This window comes from Eleutherodactylus coqui, chromosome 2 (genome assembly GCF_035609145.1).
Source record: "Eleutherodactylus coqui strain aEleCoq1 chromosome 2, aEleCoq1.hap1, whole genome shotgun sequence".
NCBI classification, from domain to species: domain Eukaryota; kingdom Metazoa; phylum Chordata; class Amphibia; order Anura; family Eleutherodactylidae; genus Eleutherodactylus; species Eleutherodactylus coqui.
The window spans coordinates 15521881-15542670 of NC_089838.1; the positions used below are offsets into that span (position 1 = coordinate 15521881).

Below are 20790 nucleotides of genomic sequence, written 5' to 3' on the forward strand. Positions count from 1 at the left end.
GAGCCATCTCATTATCATCACATTACAATGAAAGGTGACACCTAAATATGGAAAACACAGTCATAATAGGTGAGGGTCACAGCTCACCTCCTCCCCCTCCCTGCACAGCTCACAACACTCTTGCATAGTAGTCTATGGGTTTCCACCTGTCCCTTTTGTTTGTTGCCCATAAGGTTGTTGTAAGGTAACTCTAAATGCTGTTAGCTGCAGTTCAAACAGGATGGCCATAATCATGTTCAGACAACAGAATCAAAAAAATCTACAATCAGTAATAAAAGCAACTTAGAAAAATGGGAAACGTTTCACTGTTTGGTTGTAATGAGTAAAAAATGTAGGTGATTCGTTTTAACCCCTTAGTGACCAGCCGTTCAGGTTTTTATAGTGGCCTCAAGGGGGCCTTAGGTTAGGTAGCCATGTTTTTGCAGGAGCCTGTTCTAAAGTCACCGTGGAAATCCCATGCAGGGAAGAGTGAGGTCTCGAATGTGAGCTGGCACCCAGGATCCTGCATTAACGTCCGGGAGCAGCTCCAGATCGTTTAACCCCATACATGCCACAATAAATGGCGATCACGGCATGTAAGTGGGTGACAGGAGGAGGTAGGTCCTCCTGTCAGCCATCGGCACCCATTTGACAGGGTCATATCACAGCTCGTTTAAGGTTCACATAAGTAGTCCAGTGTAGCAGCAATCGAACCATCGCACCTTCAAGTCCCTGGAAGGGACCAAAAATGTGTTAAGAAAAAAAAGTTTATTTTTAAAAAAAGGAAAAAAAAACACCTTTTCCCTACAAACACCTTTATAATCTAAAAAAAATAAACATAGTAAATATTGCCACGTTTGTAATGTCTCCTACTATAAAAAATATTATGTTCTTTATCCCACAAGGTAAATGGCGTAACACGTAAATGTAAAAAAAAAAATGCTAAAATTAATAGTTTTCATTCATCTCCCCACCAAAAAAAACACATTAAAAGCTGATGATGAAAAAAAAAAATCACATGTATTCCAAAATGGTGCGAAAAGAAACTACAGCTCAATTCACAAAAAAATCAAGGCTACCCACAGCTAATTTAGCGAAAAAATTAAAATGTTATGGGTCGCGGAAGGTGGCATGCAAAAACAATTATATTTTTTTGTATATAATGAGCTTTTATTGTGCCAAAGTAACTAAAACTTAAAAAGTATAAAAGTTTGGAATTTCATAACCGTACTGACATAAAGCATGCATTTAGCGCATTATTTATACCGCACAGTGAGTGCATGTAACAACCTAAACACCAAAATGACTGCTTTTCTGGTATTTGTCTCACCAAAAAATTGCAATAAAAATTATCAAAAAGTTGCAGTTACCCCAAAATGTACCAATGGAAACTACAACTCACCCTTATAAAAATCAATACCTCTCCATTGGTGAAAAATGAAATATGTCACGGATCTCGGAATATGACGATGCAAATGGAATTCTTATTTTAAGTGTATTTATTGTAGAAAAATAGTAAAACATGAAAAAAATATATAAATTTGGTTTATCATAAGCATATTGACCCACAGAATAAAAGTAACATTTCATTTATACTGTGTAATGAACCATGTAAAAGAAAACCTAAAAAAAAAGAATGGACTAATTTCTGTGGGGGAGGGGGGGATTTACATCCTCTTCAAAAAAAATATTGATAAACGTTAAAGGGGTTCTGTCACTAAAAAAGAAAAATGCTATACTTATCTATTCCTCCCCCATCAGTCTACTTACCAGATCTTCACCTCCCTTATCTTCTCCTGTCTCCTGCAGTCCAGGGGCTCACTTCACCTCCAGCTGCCTGATTCTTTTCCTTCCTGCGACGTTATGTACATTAGGTTGGCAGTCTGCCAATGTACGTTATGTCACATATCACAGGCCAGCAGGAGGGCTGCCTATCTTCTTCAGAGATTGTTCATGCGAGCTTTCTCTGAAATAGATTACAATTCCTTCCCAGGCAGTGAAGCTACAGCACAGGGATGTGACCTTCACTGACCCAGCCGGAAGGAATTTGTGATAAGCAGCCTTCATAACAAGCTGAGCCCAGCCTGCAGTGAGCTGATCTTGGGCAGTGGAGAAGCTCAACCAGGAGAAGATGTGATAAGGAGACAGACAGGGTAGGAATAGGTAAGTTTAGATAATTTTTTTTTTAATGACAAAACCCCTTTAAGCAAGTCATTACATGTTCCCCGTGAGTGGTACCATTAGAAGATAAAACTCATCACGCAAAAAGAGAGGCCTGATATGGCTAAAAAATAAAAAATGTTATGGCTCTTGTAAAAAAAATATATAGCCAGGTCATTATGGTGCAAATAGGTCAGTCACTAAGGGGTTAAGGGTAGTACAGTGAAGGCTCACGCACATGGACATATTTTTGTACATATTCCAAGTTGTATGGAGTCATACTGCGGCTATACTCCAATTTCATACAAAGTCATGTTGGATTCTGTGTAGCAAATGACTGCGGCTGTATTGGTTGCGCTATTACAGAAGTATCCTCCCCTCAGGTCCGGTCTTACATTGGATGGTCCCCGCTGTGGTACCTGCTGTTGTTGCCCGTCTCCCATGTGTACAAGGACAGATTATCTCCCTATTGATGCCTAGCTGCTATTTATCACCTGAAACTACAAGTATCATGTAGAGTTTTGTAAAGTTTAATGTCAATTTGTCAAAGCTAGTTAAAGTTATGCTACGCTGTTGCAAAGTTGTAATGGCACACAGAGTATGGCAGGCATTAAAGCATAAAGATGTAGCATTATCTCTTCTCTCCACCATTGTCCCATCTCACCAGGTAAGACTCAACACATGACCAGTACGACTGGGTTGTCAGCTAATGATGTGAGTAGGCAATACATGGTAGCAGAAGCCAATCCTGTTCTCCTTGGTCTAGTTGGTGAGCCTGAGGTTGGCTTAAAGGTGGACTCACTTAATTCAATTGTGAGACCAAAGGGCAGGGTCTTATATAGGAATAGTGGCGTTTATTGGTGCAGAGGTGTTAATACTTTTAGTAAAATGTATATATTTTTTTGTTCGCAGAAACCAAGAGAATTCACATCGGGCTCCTCCTACAACAGAGCACTTCAAAATAGAGGATCATTGGATGGTTGGGGAAGTACTTCCCCACCCTTCCAGCGTTATGATGAAAGTTTGGTCATTCGAAGTCCTCCACCTCCACGTTCTATGTCTCCAGCTTGGAGTGATCGGTCCCAGTCACCATCGTCTCTAAGAATGGAGAATGACCTCAAAGGTGGGAAGCAAATGAAAGCTTTGCTTGCCCGTAATATCATCAATGCAGCAAAGCGTAAGAGCAGTTCACCATGGGGAGTTACGAGTCCTCAGTCCCCTGTTCATATCGGAACACCATGGAGCCCAACCGTAGGCAATGGATCTTCTCTCCCAGCAACACCAAGAGCCAGAAGATCTCCCACCGGATCTGACATTTCTATAGAGTCAGAAGATTCTGGGGCCAAATCTCCCGGCTTTCGGAGTTATCCATTGTCGCCTAGAGGATGGTACGGGAGCCTACGGCTGAAGAGAGATGGTCTACCATCCAACTCCCCTTTCCAATACACCTCATAAATTATTCTGTCCATGAAGTGGTCTGGATTAGACCAACTTGGTCTACGGAGCACAAAAGGTCTATCATGCCCCACACTGCCAAATACAAAAACAGCACAAAAACTGGAAAAATAAAATTCTAAATTTGAACGTCCAGATTGGATTTCACAGAGCAAAGCTCAGCGAAAAACACTAGATCATAGATCATTGCCCTGTGAGTATAATGATTGTCCTTGTAAAAAAAAAAAAAATATGGACCATTTTAAAAAAGTTTTTGAAAACATTGTAATTTTTATGCTTTTTCTTTGAAATTCGCTTTATTATCTTCCTTTACGATCTTTTTTATGATCGGGTGAAGTAATCTCCAGCCAAAAAAAAAAAAAGGCAAATGATTGTATAAGACTGATATCAGCAACAGGTTTGGGACATAACGTGATATTTTTGATTTATTTAGGGTTTTTTTTTGTGTGGATGGACCATTCCTATGATTATTTACAATTAACCATACAATGCCTCCTATGCTTCAAAGATCTTTTGGAAGCCACTTGGTCTAGTCTCCAAAGGATGAGATGACAACAGAGGATTGCTATCGTGAGGTTGTGATTTACAACCTGGAAACTGGATAATATTTGGAATGGGTAGCGGCCTTTGGAATCGGGACTTGACAAGTTGCCTTTGCACTGATAAAAACCTCTCAGTATTCTATGCATAGGCTCCTTACTGCACATATATCAATGCACTACAATGGCTGATAACCTTCCTAGTACCAGGAGAGTATACTAGACTTCAGTATATGGAAATGGAAAGAGTACAAAGTTTCATTGAGAGCGTAAAGTAAGAAGAGATTCCAAAGGAACAATTAACGGGATGTATGAATGTGATGGTACAAGGATGTGGAACTATCTTTAGCCGGCTATAGGCGCTACGTTGGTCACTGCCTGTCTTTCATCCAATGTATATGGCCAGCTTAAAGGAAATATCCTGTGAAAAATAGTTTCTGGATTTTCTATGCAAAAACTATTGATGACCTGTCCACAAGATAGGTCATCAATGGGGACTCGCCGCTCAAGATCCCCAGGATTGAACTGGTCGCCCAGCCCACTGTCACTGCAGCGGGATGGAGATGTGCCATAGGGGTTGGCAGCGGAAGTGCTCTAGCTGGCTTCACTCCCATTGAAATCTTGGATCCCAAGTGATTAACTATTGAGGACCTATCTTGTGGATAGGTCCTTAACAGTTTTAAGCGGGAAAACCCCTTTAAGGTAAATAAAAAGTATGAATTAAAGTCCATTTGCAATATAAATGCATTAAAAATATTGTTCACTTGGCAAGATAGCCTACATGCATCTGCATTAGAAAAACTAGGAAGACACGCATGTGCGAGGTGATAACATGCATCGTGCATTCTCCTCTCCCCTTGCTTAAATAGAACCTGTTGTGTCCTCCAGCCAGCAGGGCCAGCTGCATAGCTTTGCAGCCGCGGCCTCTCGGATTTCCAAGAGGTCTTTCTTTTGTTTATGCTCTCCTCCAATTTTTCCATACTGAATTTTTTTTAGATTTGGCTCCCAAGGTTGGGAATGTGTCAAATTGGAGGTCCTCACCTCTCACGGTCAGTGGGAGATGTCAGACTTGATTGACAGTGAGTGTTGTAGACCGCCTACTTGACACATTAGACGAATCTAAGAGCCCATAGGGGAGAACAGGGGTGAGCATGAACAAAAGAAAGAAATCGCTTTAGTCAGTGAGGCCACGGCTCATTAAATGAGGAGATGACATGTTTCTTTAAGGGATAATAATCTGGGCAAATAAACATTGGGGCATGTGTGCTATGTATTGTATGCCAGTTGGTGTACAAAAGTTGTAATTTTAGCGCAAGTGCCAAAATTGTGACTTTTTGATGTTGTATACCATCCGGCACCTTTTTTTCTAGAAGTGGGCAGGGCCTAGCATGCATGGCCTATCAGCTTTACTATAATTTACCCTCCAAACTGGTGTAAATTATACCTGAAACTTACGCCAGCTCATAGCTGGAATAAGTTTCAATTTGGCGCACAGGGCTGCTGCCACATGCAACAAATGTATTAACCCTTTCCAATCCAATTTGTATCCTGGTTTTCCTAGGGGGCTTACTCTTTTTCTGCTGTTACACAACAGCGCCATCTGCTGGCTAAAGCCAGTACTGCATGAGGTGACATGTTGGAAAGGCTCTGATAGCAGAGAGGCTGGCAATATACAGTAAGAGAACCCAGATGGATGTCTACCAACATCGGAGCTGTACAGCCTTAAATCATAATGTCTTCAGACATCAGACAGTTGATTGGAAAGGATTAAGAGGCATGTGCCATTTTTCGCAAGTACGGAGACATATATTTTTAACTTAGAGCGGCCAGTATAAGTAAATGTGTCCCAACATTTTTAATGCATTCCATTGAAACCTTTTTTGGCGGGATAACCCATTGTTACATAGCCACATGCGTTTCCGTAGCCACCCACAGTTTTATTAAAACCGCCTGACAGTGATGGTGGTACAACGTGGCTGGCCTTTGTGGGCCACTGCAGATGTCCAAACAAGAAGTATACCTATGTAGTCGTAGAGAGCAGAGATGTGAGTGAGTTGTCACAAACCACATAAAAATGTGTCCAACATTCGTCAGACGGTCCCTATTAGACATAATGGTGATTACAGCTCAATGCTCCCCTATGGGAATTATTCAGAATAGGCGCAGCCCCAGTGTCTATATAAGCTCCTACGTTCAGGATCGGCCTCAAGACACTGATAAAAAGACTAAGTTTAAGAGATTTTAATTTTCTGAAACTTTTTTTTATAATTGTGAATGTTACTATCAATTCAACACACCTATATGGCAACTCGCACTTTAGTTCACGGTCCTTTAACCTTCCTCCACAGGATACGCAAAAACTTGGGATTTGATAGGCAACTATATACCAATGCACTGAGGAGCAGTTTGATGCGCCGCACCATTTTGGTCCAAGCTGTATCATAAGGAAAGTGCTTATTATTGAGCTTCATTGTGTAGATGTAGATACAGGCCACCAGCATGGATAATGCAGAATGCTGCTCAACATCACTCTTACCAGTGATAGACAGTAGACTAGAGAAGGTTTAGAGTGAGGCAGCTCTCACATTATGCTTTCAGCTCCACTGCGGGTTTACATCTTCTATACTCACTGTATCCCTCCACTGAGGAGGAGATTGGATGGAGCGATGGTAACGCATGTGTGGTGCCGCTCCATTCATTGTCACTGGGACTGCCAGAGTTAGCGAAGTAGAAGTGAAAAGTCACTGTGGGTGAAGAAGCATCCCTGCAGTGATGAGAAGAGAGGAACACACGTCCCCTGTTCTCTAGATCGGTGGGGGTCTCAGCAGTGAAACCCCTAACAATCAGACTTTTATCGCCTATCCATAAAGTTATTTCTGCTACAACTCTTTTAAAGTGAGTGTTCACCTTTTATCTTCATTTAATTTCTCGTTCCAAAATCTTGTACTGATTAATCGTTTAATCTATCTTTATAGAGATCTGAGTTCCATTTTTCTGAAACGGAGTCCTAAATCTCCTGCGCAGACATAGATTTAGAAGACAAAATTCTGGCTTCCAGGAGCTGCCACTAGAGGGGGCTGAGGAGCTTACTGCATACTGTGCTAGTAATGATAATGTATGCAGTGCGTTTCTCAGCTCCCTCTAAGGATGGCAACAACTAGCCAAAAATGGGATTTGGAGCTCAGATAAAACAGAGGTCCGATATATTAAGAAATCAGTCTAAATAAATTTTGAAAAAAAGAGGGGTCATTCATTTTGAGTGTCTCTGCAGGACTATATGAATGTCAGTTGATGTAGGATATTTCCTTATTTACTAATAAGGATATTTATTAACATTCGGCCTCAAAACTAAAGCCTCATGTCCACGGGGAAAATCAGGCTCGCTACGGATTCTCCATGTAGAATCCGTAGCGGGTCCCTCCTGCCCCGCGGACATGACGCCTAAAAATAAGAACTTACTCACCTCTCGCCCGCTCCGGATCTTCTCTTCGCCGTGGCTTCATCTTCTCTCCGTCGCGGCCGAATCTTCTTTCTTCGGCCCAGCGGATGCGCAGGGCACGTCGGTTGCGTGCCCCGCGCATGCGCCGGCCCGAAGAAAAAAAGATCCGGCCGCGACGGAGAGCATATTAGCACGTGCACGCTGATTGTAGTCACGTGGTGCCGAAGAGCCAATCAGGTGGCTCTAATTAGCAGCGCTGCTTAACCAAGCAGAAAGTGCTAATATGCCGACGGAGAGAAGAAGCCGCGGCGAAGGGAAGATCCGTAGCGGGTGAGTAATTCCCATTTTTGTCTCCCGCGGATCCGGGCGGCTTCCATAGGCTCTGATAGAAGCCTGCGGGAGCCGTCCCCGCGGGAGACCCGCACGAAAATGGAGCATGGTCCAGATTTTTTCATGCTCCATTTTTTTTAAAATCACTTTTATTGACCATCCGCGGGTATTTATCTACCCGTGGGTGGTCAATGCATCCCTATGGGGTGCGGATCCGCGGGCAGGAGAAGAGTTAAAATCCGCTGCGGATTTTAATTCTTATTTTGCCCGTGGACATGAGGCCTTAGAGTGTTGCAGCTGTAGAAGAGTGAGCTGTTTGACCTTAAAAGATAACAGAAGTAAGTTGTTAAAAGTCATGTGAAAACGTATGTGTAATGTGAATAGAATACTACAAGCCAGGTCCGAAAATGTTGGGACGCTGTGTAAAATGTAATGGTCAAGAAAAAAGAATGCAAAGATCTGGAATTCTCCTATAACAATATTGTATTCACAGTAGCACATAGAACCCATCAGCAGGCGACAAACATTTTTCCATTTCATTAAAAAAAATTTAATGTAGAAATTAGAGATGAGCGAGCATTGTCCTTAGCGAGTACCTGCCCGCTCGGAAGAAAAGGTTCGGCTGCCGGCGTGGGGGAGCGGTGAGTTGCGGCAATGAGCAGGGGGGAGAGAGGGAGAGAGAGATCTCCCCTTTGTTCCTCCCCGCTCTTCCCCGCCACTTTCTGCCCGCTGCCGGCAGCCGAATCTTTTCTTCTGAGCGGGCAGGTACTCGCTAAGGACAATGCTCGATCGAGTAATTGCCCTTAGTGAGTATGCTCGCTCATCTCTAGTACAAATTGATGGCAGCAAAGAGAGATTCATAAAGATTGTGAAACCGGCGTCTAAAAACTTAGTAACAATTTCCAAAAAATTTCCCTCAACACAAAATTGCGAAAACTTGAATATCTCTCCATCTGCAGTACATAATATCATGAAGAGATTCCAGAAATCTGGAGACATGTATGTGCACAAGGCCAACGGTCAATACTGAATGCTCGTGGTCTATGGGCTCCAAGGCGTCACTGCATTAACCCCTTTTTTGCCACCACTAATTTCTAAATGATTATTTTTTTTTTATGAAATGGAAAATGTCTCCCTTCTAGAGATGAGCGAGCCTACTCGGCCACGCCCCTTTTTTGCCCGAGCGCCGCGATTTTTGAGTACTTCCGTACTCGGGTGCAAAGATTCGGGGGGCGCCGTGGGTGAGTGGGGGGTTGCAGTGGGGAGTGGGGGGAGAGGGAGAGGGCTCCCCCCTGTTCCCCACTGCTACCCCCCACTCTGCCACGCCTCCCCCCGCCCCCTGGAGCCCCCCGAATCTTTTCACCCGAGTACAGAAGTACTTGAAAATCGCAGTGCTCAATCGAGTAATTACTCGAAACGAGTATACTCACTCATCTCTACTCCCTTCTAATATGTGAAAAAAATATGGCTAGATGAGAATTCCAAATCATTGTTTTCTTTTTTTCTTTACATTCATTTAGATTTTATACACCGTCTCAACTTTTTCGAAATTGGGGTTGTACTAGAGGTATGGAAAATGGGACCAGTGGTTTTAAATAGTCAGACAAGTACAACCACTGCCCAAACTCCTTTTCTCATGACCCCCCAACAGGCCACGCTTTCAGGACTTTCTCAGTATGGTACAGGTGATGTAGTTATTGTCAGTACCTTAGACATTGTCACAGGTGCTCTCTACAGGGTATGCTCAAATCATGACCTGTTGGGGGATCATGAGGACTGGAGTTTGGGAAACATTTGGTTAGACCATTGCATAGTTTGTATGGGGTTCGTTTGTATACGGGGAAACTTCTTTAGGGCAACCACCCAAAAATGATCTTCAAGAGGAATGGTCTTCTCAAAGAAGAGGATTGATATACACTGCTCAAAAAAATTAAGGGAACACTTAACCCAATGAACCAAAGATTCAAGTGGAACATCTCCTACTTCTGTTATCACTTTCAGTTGCACCAAAGTAGGGGAAATTGATTCCCAGTCACTTCTGCCTCCTGACTGGACAGATTGCTAGCATTGAAGTGTAGGTGACTTGAGGTTATACTGGGATGCTTAACGTGACACTTCGGTCAGTAGCTCAAAATTGATATGAAAGCCATTATCTACCTGCTATTTATTTCTCAGACTTTAGTTCTTGGCTGCTTTTGAGCTCTGCTGTATTAGGACAGTGCTTAATCTGAAGTAGTCTGGGACACACCCACTGTTAAACCATTGGTTCAAGCTGCCTCCTGTGCAACCTGAGCCAATATTTAGACAGGTGGGGTGTCTGCCTGAACCAATGATGAGACTGGGGGTGTGTCCCAGACTACTTCAGATTAGACATTTCAGCTAAACTATAGTCACAGATCGCAGCTCTGTCCTACAATAACTGAACTAAAAAAGCAGCCAAAGAACACGATCTGAGAAGTAAATAGCAGGTAACCATCCCTTGTAGGTAATGACTTACATATCAAATTTAAGGGACCCTGACAGCGTATATAGGAAATTTCAAGTCTGTCACAGAAAATTTTATTCTAGATCAGAGATGGTCCTTCGCCAAGGTTTCAGTAACAGCTGCTCTCCCTTCCCGATGGGTATTCGGAGGTCATGTACAGCCTGGCATGCATGTATATGGGGATGTCACCGATATAGCTGTCCACTGAATTAACTTTCAGCCAACAGCTAACTAAAAATGCATAAGCATCCTAATAAATAGTAGTAAGTAATTATAACTGTGACAAGTTCCTCCTCATCCCAAGCGTAGAAGTAGCCGACAACACCCACCACCAATGCCCTCAGGGCCGGTGATCGTGTCCAGCTTTCCCTTTATTCCTACACTATTATCACTATGATGTAAGTAACTACCAGCTCTCGGAAAGCTACAGGTGCCAATGTCCAGCCAATATGATGAAATTTCTTCTCATCTATTCTTAGTGTTGTAACCTTTAACGGCCGAGCCAACCATCCAAGGCATTTGTGTCTTAGATATTCGGATGTCTAGATAAACATCTACAAGGGTCAATGATAAGGTACTAGTCGAAAAAAAAGGATATGGTCCTGATTGGAAATAAGTGATGCCTGATCGATGTTCACACTCATCTAAATATTGCTATACAGGAGGAGACTACAGCCCCACCTGGATAAAATAATAATGAGGAGCAACTGGCGTTTTGTAGAATGGGCTGTATCCACTGAGACTCGGGGAGGAGCAACAGAATTCATTGGATCAGCTGCACACTCTTAAGTATTGCTCCAACCTCCATAAACACTTATGGTATTATATACCAGGAATAAGCAATTTATGAGGACCAAAATCAGGGCTACGCAAATTTTTGTTCCTCCTTGATGGTTGAGATTTCAAGCCTATGGCACCCTCTGCTGGGGCAAAGGGAAATACACCAGATTTCTTAATACATGTGCAGACTCAATGTGGAAATCACATCTGGCAATTGACAGAAGCTAAATCCTCTTGTAGAATATCCACATGGAAATCCGCAAGGGAACTCTAAGGCTGAGCCACGGTTCTGAAGTGTCAGATCCACGATGTGGATCTGACGTTTCTAAGGCCATGTGAATGAGGTCTTAAGTTGTGGGAAATCCACAGCATTCGTGACTCATGTGACATACCCTAAGGCTTTGTTCGTACGGTGGAATCTGGGTCACATGGACTCCACCTCAAAATCCACGGCCGTGCAAAGATCTCTGCTGTGGATTTGCACTTGAGTGTATTTTAGATCCGCAGGTGGATTTCAAATCTGCATTTAGATAACATCTGCATCTTATACACCGTGGCGTAGATTCGCATTAAAAGTGATAAGATACTTTGATGATGCAGATTAAGGTGTATAAAAGCCACAGCAAAAATCCACCGTGTGAACATACCTTAACCCTTTGCAATCCAATTTTTGATTCAGGGTTTCCTAGAGGTCTCTCTCTTTCTGCCATTATACAGTGGCCCCATCTGCTGGCCAGTACTGTGGTATTGCTGGAGAGGCCCCGAGGCCAACAGAGCAGCCAGTAATATACAGTGAGAATACCCTGCCGGACGTCTTCTAACATCGAAGCTGTACAGCCTTCAATCAGAATGACTTCAGACGTCAGACAGTGGATTGGAAAGGGTTAAGCTGTATTACCGATCCATATGAGAACCACTTACATATCACTCCAGTACAGGAATGCAAAACATAGCGGAGTGCAATAGTAGCGTGTACTGTTGCGGCCCCCTCTGGGTTCTGGTCGTCCACTCCTGTATCATCAGACCCCACAGATAACGTGATGTGTATGGGAGCGATATATTGCAATTCAACCTGCACAGTCCTTAAGATACCTTCACGCGGGGCGATCATCGTCTGATTTCTCACTGGAAACAGCAAATCAGGCGATAATCGTCTCGTGTACATGCGGAACCACTCAATGTTTGAGCAACTCCTCTTTGGTATGAATGGAGCTGGGCGGCCAGAAGCTTCCCAGCCACTTCACCTCCGTTGAACGTGAGCCTGTGGAACAGCTGTTGGGTGTCCCATGTAAAGGTCCCTTTGGTTTCCCTGAGAGATAAGCAGTGCCTGTTGTGTCTGGCAGCTGCTTATCTCTCGCTGTCTAACTGAATGATGGATTTGCAGGTCATTTGTATGTCTTGTCAGCACCTTAAGAATCACAAAGTGATGTTGAGCACCATTTACAACACATCCGTATCATACGACATGTCAGCCAAGCACAACCCGTTGTATGCATTGATCTGCTGGATGGAGCTACAATGCATCCTGTCTCGTGTCGTCTTCTTGGCTAGATGCTTCTGGGATGAACTGGTAAAGGATCCCAAGATGCCATGTATGTGCTTGCATCATTGTGTTTACCTTGTATAGCCAGCTTCTGAATAAACCACATTATTTCATGCTTTACCGCTGTGTGTTCTTTGTGATGTGGTCACAATTCCTCTAAATTAGCATCCATCACTAACACTCAAAAATGCGTCTCCGCAGGGAACATGCAATTAATTATGAAGACCTGACAAGCATTGTGGCGAGCGCAGCCATTCTCACATGTATTGTAGCGATACGTAGGACATCAGGCCCATTGACAGCAATCTTTAGGTCTGGGGAAAAAAAAGAGAAATACTTTTTACCGAATTCATGCAAAAACATCCAAAACATAAAAGGAATTTAGGAAAGTGATCCCACATTCTTTTTCATGATTCGCGAGGTGTGATATGCTAACAATAACACAATCATCGAAAAAGGCGACAAAACATACTTAACCGCTTCAGCAGCAGAGAATTTTCTTTTTTCTTTTCTTTTTGTTTTTCAGTTCCGCCTTCCAAGAGCGATAACTTTTTTTTATTTTTCCATCGACATAGCCATGTTAGTATTTGAACTAAGGTACCTTAATCCCTCTACAGAAATGTTTTTTAAGGATCCATGGTCTAGATGTCCCGAACTGTCTTATGTCCAGTTTTCATTGTATCTTTAAGGGCTTATTCAGACGACCGTATATCGCCCGGCCGATATACGGCATCTCTCTCTGCAGGGGGAGGAGGCTGGAAGAGCCAGGAGCAGTGCTCCGAGCTCCCGCCCCCTCTCTGCCTCCTCTCCGCCCCTCTGTACTATTTGCAATGAGAGGAGGTGGGGCTAATTTCTGGGAATTAGCTCCGCCCCCACCCCGCATACCCTCATTGCAAATAGTGCAGAGGGGGTGGAGAGCTGGCGGAGAAGGGGCGGGAGCTCAGAGCACTGCTCCTGGCTCTTCCAGCCTCCTCCCCCTGCAGAGAGGGACGCCGTATATCGGCCAGCATGATTACTCGGCCGATATACGATTGTTGAATAAGCCCTAAGAATGATTGCTGAAAAGAATGGTTGGACAAATGACTTTTCTTCTTTTGACAATGGCACAAATACTTGATATTCACAAAGCTCACTGGAGGGCACAATATGCTCTAAGGTTGGTCTGTGTTTTAGAGGCGGTAATATGGAGCTAGTGTAAATTATGCATCCACGGCTGTATTTTTCATGAGTGTTTTTTTTTAAATGCAGCATGACCTATTTTTGTGTTTCTGCCTCATTACTATTATTTTCTATTGAGCAAATACGGACTGGGACATGAACACTTAGAGTTTTACCGGCATGCAAATTGCGGAACTGTGAACTGGACACAAAACTCGCCGGAAGGCGAATTAAGAAACAGCGGACATAACACACTGACTGACAAATGTTCAAAACACTCACGAGCATACCTGCACACCTAGCCAGATGGAATAACTATAGAATGTACGAGGTATTAGTTTATGGATTGGCCAAGTCACTTGAGCCCGCAAGCCCAACCTCAAGGTTCCTCATTGTCTCACGGTTCCCTACACTAACCAGCCAGCACCCATACTCCTCGGGAACCAGTACCATGTTCTCACACAGGGAAGCCTGATACTGGTTTCTGAGCAGAAGGAGAAAGAGGTACAGCAACAAATGACTCTACCCACAAAAAACTGTGTAGTAAGCACATAGAGTTTTCTTGAATGCAGAAAAAGAAGTGCTGTTGTGAAGAAGAAAAAGAGAGTGGTGGTTGTGGGGGATTCCCTATTGAGAGGAGCAGAGGTCGCTGTCTGCAGATCTGACACAAGAGGTGTGTTGTCTTCCAGGTGCACAAATCAAAGATGTGTCTGATAGGCTGTCAAGACTCTTCAGTCCTACAGAACACCAGCCATTCCTACTAATACCTGTAGGGACAAATGACACAGCAAAAAAAGGACCTTGCAACTATCTGCAGAGACTTTGAGGACCTCACAAAGAAGGTGAAGGAACTAGGAGCACAGGTGGTCTTCTCACCCATCCTCCCAGTAGATGGCCATGGAATAAGGAGATGGAGTTGGATTCTAGAGGGGAACAACTGGCTACGTCGATGGTGCCGTCAGCAAAGGTTTGGATTTCTAGACCATGGAGTTAAAGGGGTTGTCTCGCGAAACCAAGTGGGTCTATACACTTTCGTATGGCCATATTAATGCACTTTGTAATGTACATCGTGCATTAAATATGAGCCATACAGAAGTTATTCACTTACCTGCTCCGTTGCTAGCGTCCTTGTCTCCATGGTTCCGTCTAAATTCGCTGGCAGCTTGCTTTTTTAGACGCGCTTGCGCAGTCCGGTCTTCTCCTTCCAGCACGAGCCGCTTCAGTGTGCTCCCCGCTACAGCTCTTCTGCGCATGCGCAGACGAGCTGTCACTGCTCGGGAGCGCGCTGGAGCGGCCATTCTGTACCTTCCTCTGTTAGAGGAAGGTGCAGAAACTGGAGCTGCCGTCCTGAGAAGCCGCCCAGGTGTCCAGCTGTCCCGAGAAGCCGCCCAGGTAAGTGATGGGTCGGGGGTGATGTTCACTGACAGGTGAAGGCCCCGGAGCCCAGCGCTGGGCTCCGGGGCCTTCACCTGGGCTCCGGAACCTAGCGCTGGGCTCCGGAACCTAGCGCTGGGCTCCGGGGTCTTCACCTGGGCTCCGGAACCTAGCGCTGGGCTCCGGAACCTAGCGCTGGGCTCCGGGGCCTTCACCTGGGCTCCGGGGCCTTCACCTGGGCTGAGGGTCTAGCGCTGGGGAGCCGGGAGCGTAGCACTGGCAAGCCGGGAGCGTAGCGCTGGCGAGCCGGGAGCGTAGCGCTGGGGAGCCGGGGGCTAGCGCCGGTTACCTGCTGCCTGGCGGTGGGTGACTGGTCGGCGGCTGCGGTGGGTCTGGTCGGCGGCTGCGGGGCGTCGTGTTGTCATGGAGACACAGCTGGCAGCGTCTCGGGAGCGCGCACGTCGGGCTGCAGCGAGTGACGGGAAAAGAGCCGGCGGCCATCTTGGGGAAACTTTTATAAGTTGCTGAAACGCTGGAACGGTAAGTACAAACCAGCTAAAAAAGTCATTTACAGGGGGGCTTAGTTATGTATGCTTAATGGGGGGGACTGGGCAAAAAAAAAAAATCACTGCTTCCTCGAGACATCTCCTTTAATTACCTATATGATGGACTGCTTGCTAGAGATGGGTTGCGCCTTACAAAAACAGGTAAGCATATATTTGGTGGGCACCTTGCTTCACTCATTAGGAGAGCTTTAAACTAGAACAATATGGGAAGGGAAGTGAAAGGCCAGGTAAAAATATACGGCTGATTAATACATTTGAGAACCTCGCTATTAGAAGTGGAAAGAAAGAACAAAGACAAAAAATTCAGAAGGAAAATAGAAGATGGATAGAACATAGAACATGTTAGGTGGATTCACAACTGGCTGAGTGATTGTACTCAAAGAGTGGTCATAAATGGCTGCACATCCAAGTGCAAGAATGTATCAATTGGCGTACCACAAGGCTCTGTCCTAGGCCCAGTGTTGGTCAACATTTTTATAAATGATCTGGAGGAGGGAATTGATGGGAAACTGATCAAATTTGCCGACGACATAAAACTAGGAGGGATAGCTAACACTAGGGAAGAGAGAGGATTCAAAAAGATCTAGAAAAGCTTTAACAGTGGGCAGCGACTAACAGAATGGTATTTAACAAGGAGAAATGCAAAGTCCTACATCTGGGCAAAAAAAATGAAAAAAAAAACACAGGAATTTGGCCAAGCAGCAGTACACGTGAAAAAGACTTGGGTATACTAATAGATCATAGACTGAACATGAGTCAACAATGTGATGCAGCAGCTAAAAAGGCAAACACAATTCTGGGATGTATTAAGAGAAGCATAGAGTCTAGATCATGTGAGGTAATTATCCCCCTCTACTCTTCCTTAGTCAGACCTCATCTGGAATACTGTGTCCAGTTTGGGGCATCCCACTTAAAAAAAGACACAGACCAACTGGTGTATGTTCAGAGAAGAGTTACCAAGATAGTAAGCGGTCTGCAAATCATGTCCTATAAGGAATGTTTAAAGGATCTGGGAATGTTTGGCTTGCAAAAAAGAAGGCAGAGAGGACACTTAATAGCTGTCTACAAATATCTGAGGGGCTGTCTCAGTGCAGAGGGATCAGCCCTATTCTCATTTGCACAAGGAAAGATTAGAAGCAATGGGATGAAACTGAAGGGGAGGAGACACAAGATAGAAAAAACTTTATGACAGTGAGGGTGATCAATGAGTGGAACAGGTTACCACAGGAGGTGGTGAGTTCTCCTTCAATGGAAGTGTTCAAAAAAGGCTGGCCAGACATCTGTCTGGGATGAGTTAGTGAATCCTGCACTGAGCAGTGGGCTGGCACAGATGACCACGGAGTTCCCTTTCAACTCTACCATTCTATGATTCTATTAGAACTAACACCAGGAAACCTGCCTACAATGTGGGCGATCATCCCGATAGGGACGACCCTGCACTGGAACCTAGGGACCTATCTAGTCCTAGGTGATAAAGGACCGACAGCAAGACAGTTCTCACCACATGTACCGACAGCCACAGACACGCAGGAGCATGACACTGTTCATATTGAACATCCTAACACTGGCCTATGGCTGTATTCATATAAAGTGTGATTGTGTCATATTAAAGAATGCTGACTGCAGTGTTTTTCGATCCAGGGCAATATCCTATTTAAGGCTATGGCGCCCTCAAGGGTACTTCTGGTGCAATGCACGTATGAATCCAGCATTAGTGTTGCAAAACGAAAAAGACTGTGCAATGTTCAAGAATCACATTACACCCAAAGCAAGTGTAGTATTTCACCCATCATACAGTGCCGCTTTGAGTTTCTAGGAGGCTACCCGCTACCACATCCTGCCCCACCTAGGCATATATCATGGGGTTGTTTAACAAGTGGATGGTATGTATGGCGCAGCAGCTGACAGATGGAGACAGGAACAGCTTGTCACAGAGATAAGCAGTTTTTCTGAAACGTAAATAATATACACTATATGCAGTTGGTTACGTAGTACTCCATAGGAGGGTATGTATACTTAAACATTGCATAATACCTATAAATGTCAATATAGAACATCCTTCTTGAAGTCATGATAACTTAATTTATTTTTCTGGAGCACTAGCTGTTACTTATCCTTTTCTTTCTATCACAGTTAGCATTTAGACATCGCTTTCTCTAGAGTGGCAGCAGCAAGGCAAGTGGCAATTCGGGCCATTCCATATCTGCCCATTTAGGCTCGAATTTAGCAACTCACTAATCAATAGTTCTCATCTATATACTTGCAGGGCTCTAACTATAGTTTCAGGTCTATTACTCGGACTGGCAGCTGCTGGGATTCTGCATCCAGCTTCTTTCTGCCCATGTCGTGTGGAAGCTGATTAGCTACACACACTCAACACAAACCAGGTACTGTTGTATCTTGTCTCCACCACAAAAATGGGTGGAGACCTGTCATTGTGCTCTGGGAGTTGTAGGGTATGCCCCCAGTTGCTGATTGGCAGGGCTGTGCGATACCCTCCAGTATCAGCTGCAAGCTCCTTCACCGCCGTCCTCCCTGCAATGCCCCCGACGAGGAGACTGACAGCGGCCGGCAGACAGGAGCACAGCTTCAAGTGGCTTCCCCAACAGCCTCGCTGCAATGGCCGTTGGTGAGGAGACTGATAGCGGGTTAGGCAGCTGGTAACACAGAGCGCTGGGGGACAGTGAGGAAGCGCTGGTCCCATGGAGAGAAGTGTGGCAGCAGCCGGTGAGGACACTGGAAGCAAAGGAGTTGTCCTACGTCAGCATTTCCTGGCTGAGATGAGAAACCCACGGTTGGTTTCCTGACCAACTTGCGGAATAGCTGAGTGTATCAGTCTTATGTTGTTTCCAAAGCTCACATTCAAGTAAGTGTTTCGGAAGTAGTGTAGTTCAGCGGGAAACCAGATGCGGATTTTTATCTCAGGCAGGGTTGAGATGGAAATACCCCTTTAACCCACTACAGTTTTGTACAGGGCCGTCCAATGTCTGCATGAGCCCTTCTCTTTCATGACTATTCACATGGTTTGTGTTCGACTAAGGTACCTTGGTCCCACCGCAGAAAAATACTTAGAGAGCCCATCTGAGATGAACAGAAGGGGCTCATGCCCACTTTTCATTGCATTTACTGCTATCAACCTAAAAATGGTACTGTAGTGCACTGATTGTGCTCAAGTAAAGACCATTACTGTTCATTGCAACACGTGCTTCCTCCTCTGTTGATTTATCTTCTTACGGGGGTCCCACATGCCGATGCAAGAGATTTGACAACCATTTATGCCACCTCAGAACTGTTTAGCAGCAGTTGTTTGCCATGGGGCAATTAGACCTTTTACTGGCTTCCCTATGCAACACAACTCTGGTACTACTCTTGGAATATGGCAGGCAATGGTCGGTGACTGGCTTACTCCACCATACTTGGCATATCCCACCTTTGTTAGCCAGTGCCACCATACTTGGCACATCCCACCTTTGTTAGCCAGTGCCACCATACTTGGCACATCCCACCTTTGTTAGCCAGTGAATATCTCACAAGAGAGCGTGCGGACACAACTAAGCATTCCATTTTCTGTCCAAGCTGAAATGTTTTTCCTCACTGTCTTGACCAATAAAATGCTGACTAAAATAAAACAGCTGGAGAGCCACAAGTGTGACCTCCAAATGTTGCAAAACTACATTTCCTATTATGCCTAAATAAGACAAGTGCTTTCAGACTGCAGAAGATGTTGGGAAACATGGCATAATATGGTTATCGCATGGCATGCTTGACGTGGTTGGGCATGTGACAAGTAGCCCCGTCTTGCTGGAACTAACTATTCTGCAGCTCCACATCATCCAGATGGTTCATGAACTCAGTGAGGATTGTCGGTAACGTTCAGTGTTGACGGTGTCATTGAACCAGATAGGGCCCATGATGATGCTGCAGCACACAATATGCACCACATACTGATTTTTACAGGATGCAATGGCTACAGCTAACCCTCGGGTGGGTTAGCTGTAGCCCAGTGTTTTTGCTATCCACGTGGCCAAACACATAGAACCACACTTCATTTGTGAACCACATGATGTCCAACAGTTCCTGATGTTAGCCTAAATTTTGCTGCAACCATTCTCCGAACTCAATACGCTTCACCATATCAGGAGGCTGCAGTTCAGTGAATAGCCAAGATGCAGTAGGCTTTTAGCTCTGCTTGCTCAGCGGCTCCCTGACATGTTGCCAAGGACTTACCAGATTCTCCTGATAAATGATGACAATTTTTAGGTTAAAAAAAGAGCAAAAGTACCCTCACATCCTGGACTGTGGCACTGACATTTTCTCTGATGGGTATCCAACAAAGTTCCATAGAAGATGATTGGGGGGAGGCGAATCTATTACATAGTTTTTTCTCAAGTGTATTCACGAGAGAAAAAGAAATGTCACACAGGATGCAGGGGATAAAATGAATATCAAAAAAGAGTAAAATCGAAAAATTGCCAGGCCCAGATCCAATACACCCAAGGGTTCTAGGGGAACTAAATGGTGTGATAGACAGGCCGCTATTTCTTATATTTAGAGACAATATTGAGACCGGGGTTGTACCACTGGATTGGTGAAATGGCCAATGTGGTTCCAATATACAAAAAGTGGTCAAGAAGATAGCCTGGTAACTACAGGCCAGTAAGTCTCACTTCAATAACTGGAAAAATATTTAAGGGGCTTCTGAGAGACACCATCCTGGAATACCTCAAGGAGAACAGTTCAACATCAATAAATGTAAGGTTCTGCACATGGGCAGGAGAAACAGATGTCACCAATATGCACTAAATGGGGTGCTGATAGGGAAAAGTGAGATGGAAAAAGACCTGGGGTACTAGTTGACTGTAGACTCAATTGGAGCAACCAATGCCAGTCAGCTGCTGCAAAAGCAAATAAAGTCTTGGGGTGCATTAAAAGAGGTATAGGGGTGAGGGATGATACATTATTCTTCCACTATATAAGGCACT

At 44.5% G+C, this 20790-nt stretch overlaps 1 protein-coding gene across 2 annotated transcripts in view; it reads left to right on the forward strand.

Moving 5' to 3' along the window:
• SYNPO (synaptopodin) overlaps positions 1-12830 on the forward strand; it is a 109416-nt gene extending 96586 nt beyond the window's left edge. For both annotated transcript variants that reach the window (XM_066590403.1, XM_066590402.1), the window contains one exon: positions 3052-12830. In XM_066590403.1, coding sequence (XP_066446500.1) covers positions 3052-3594 — 543 coding nt within the window. In that variant the 3' untranslated portion in view covers positions 3595-12830. The remainder of the gene's footprint in view (positions 1-3051) is intronic.
• The last annotated feature ends 7960 nt before the right edge of the window (positions 12831-20790 follow it).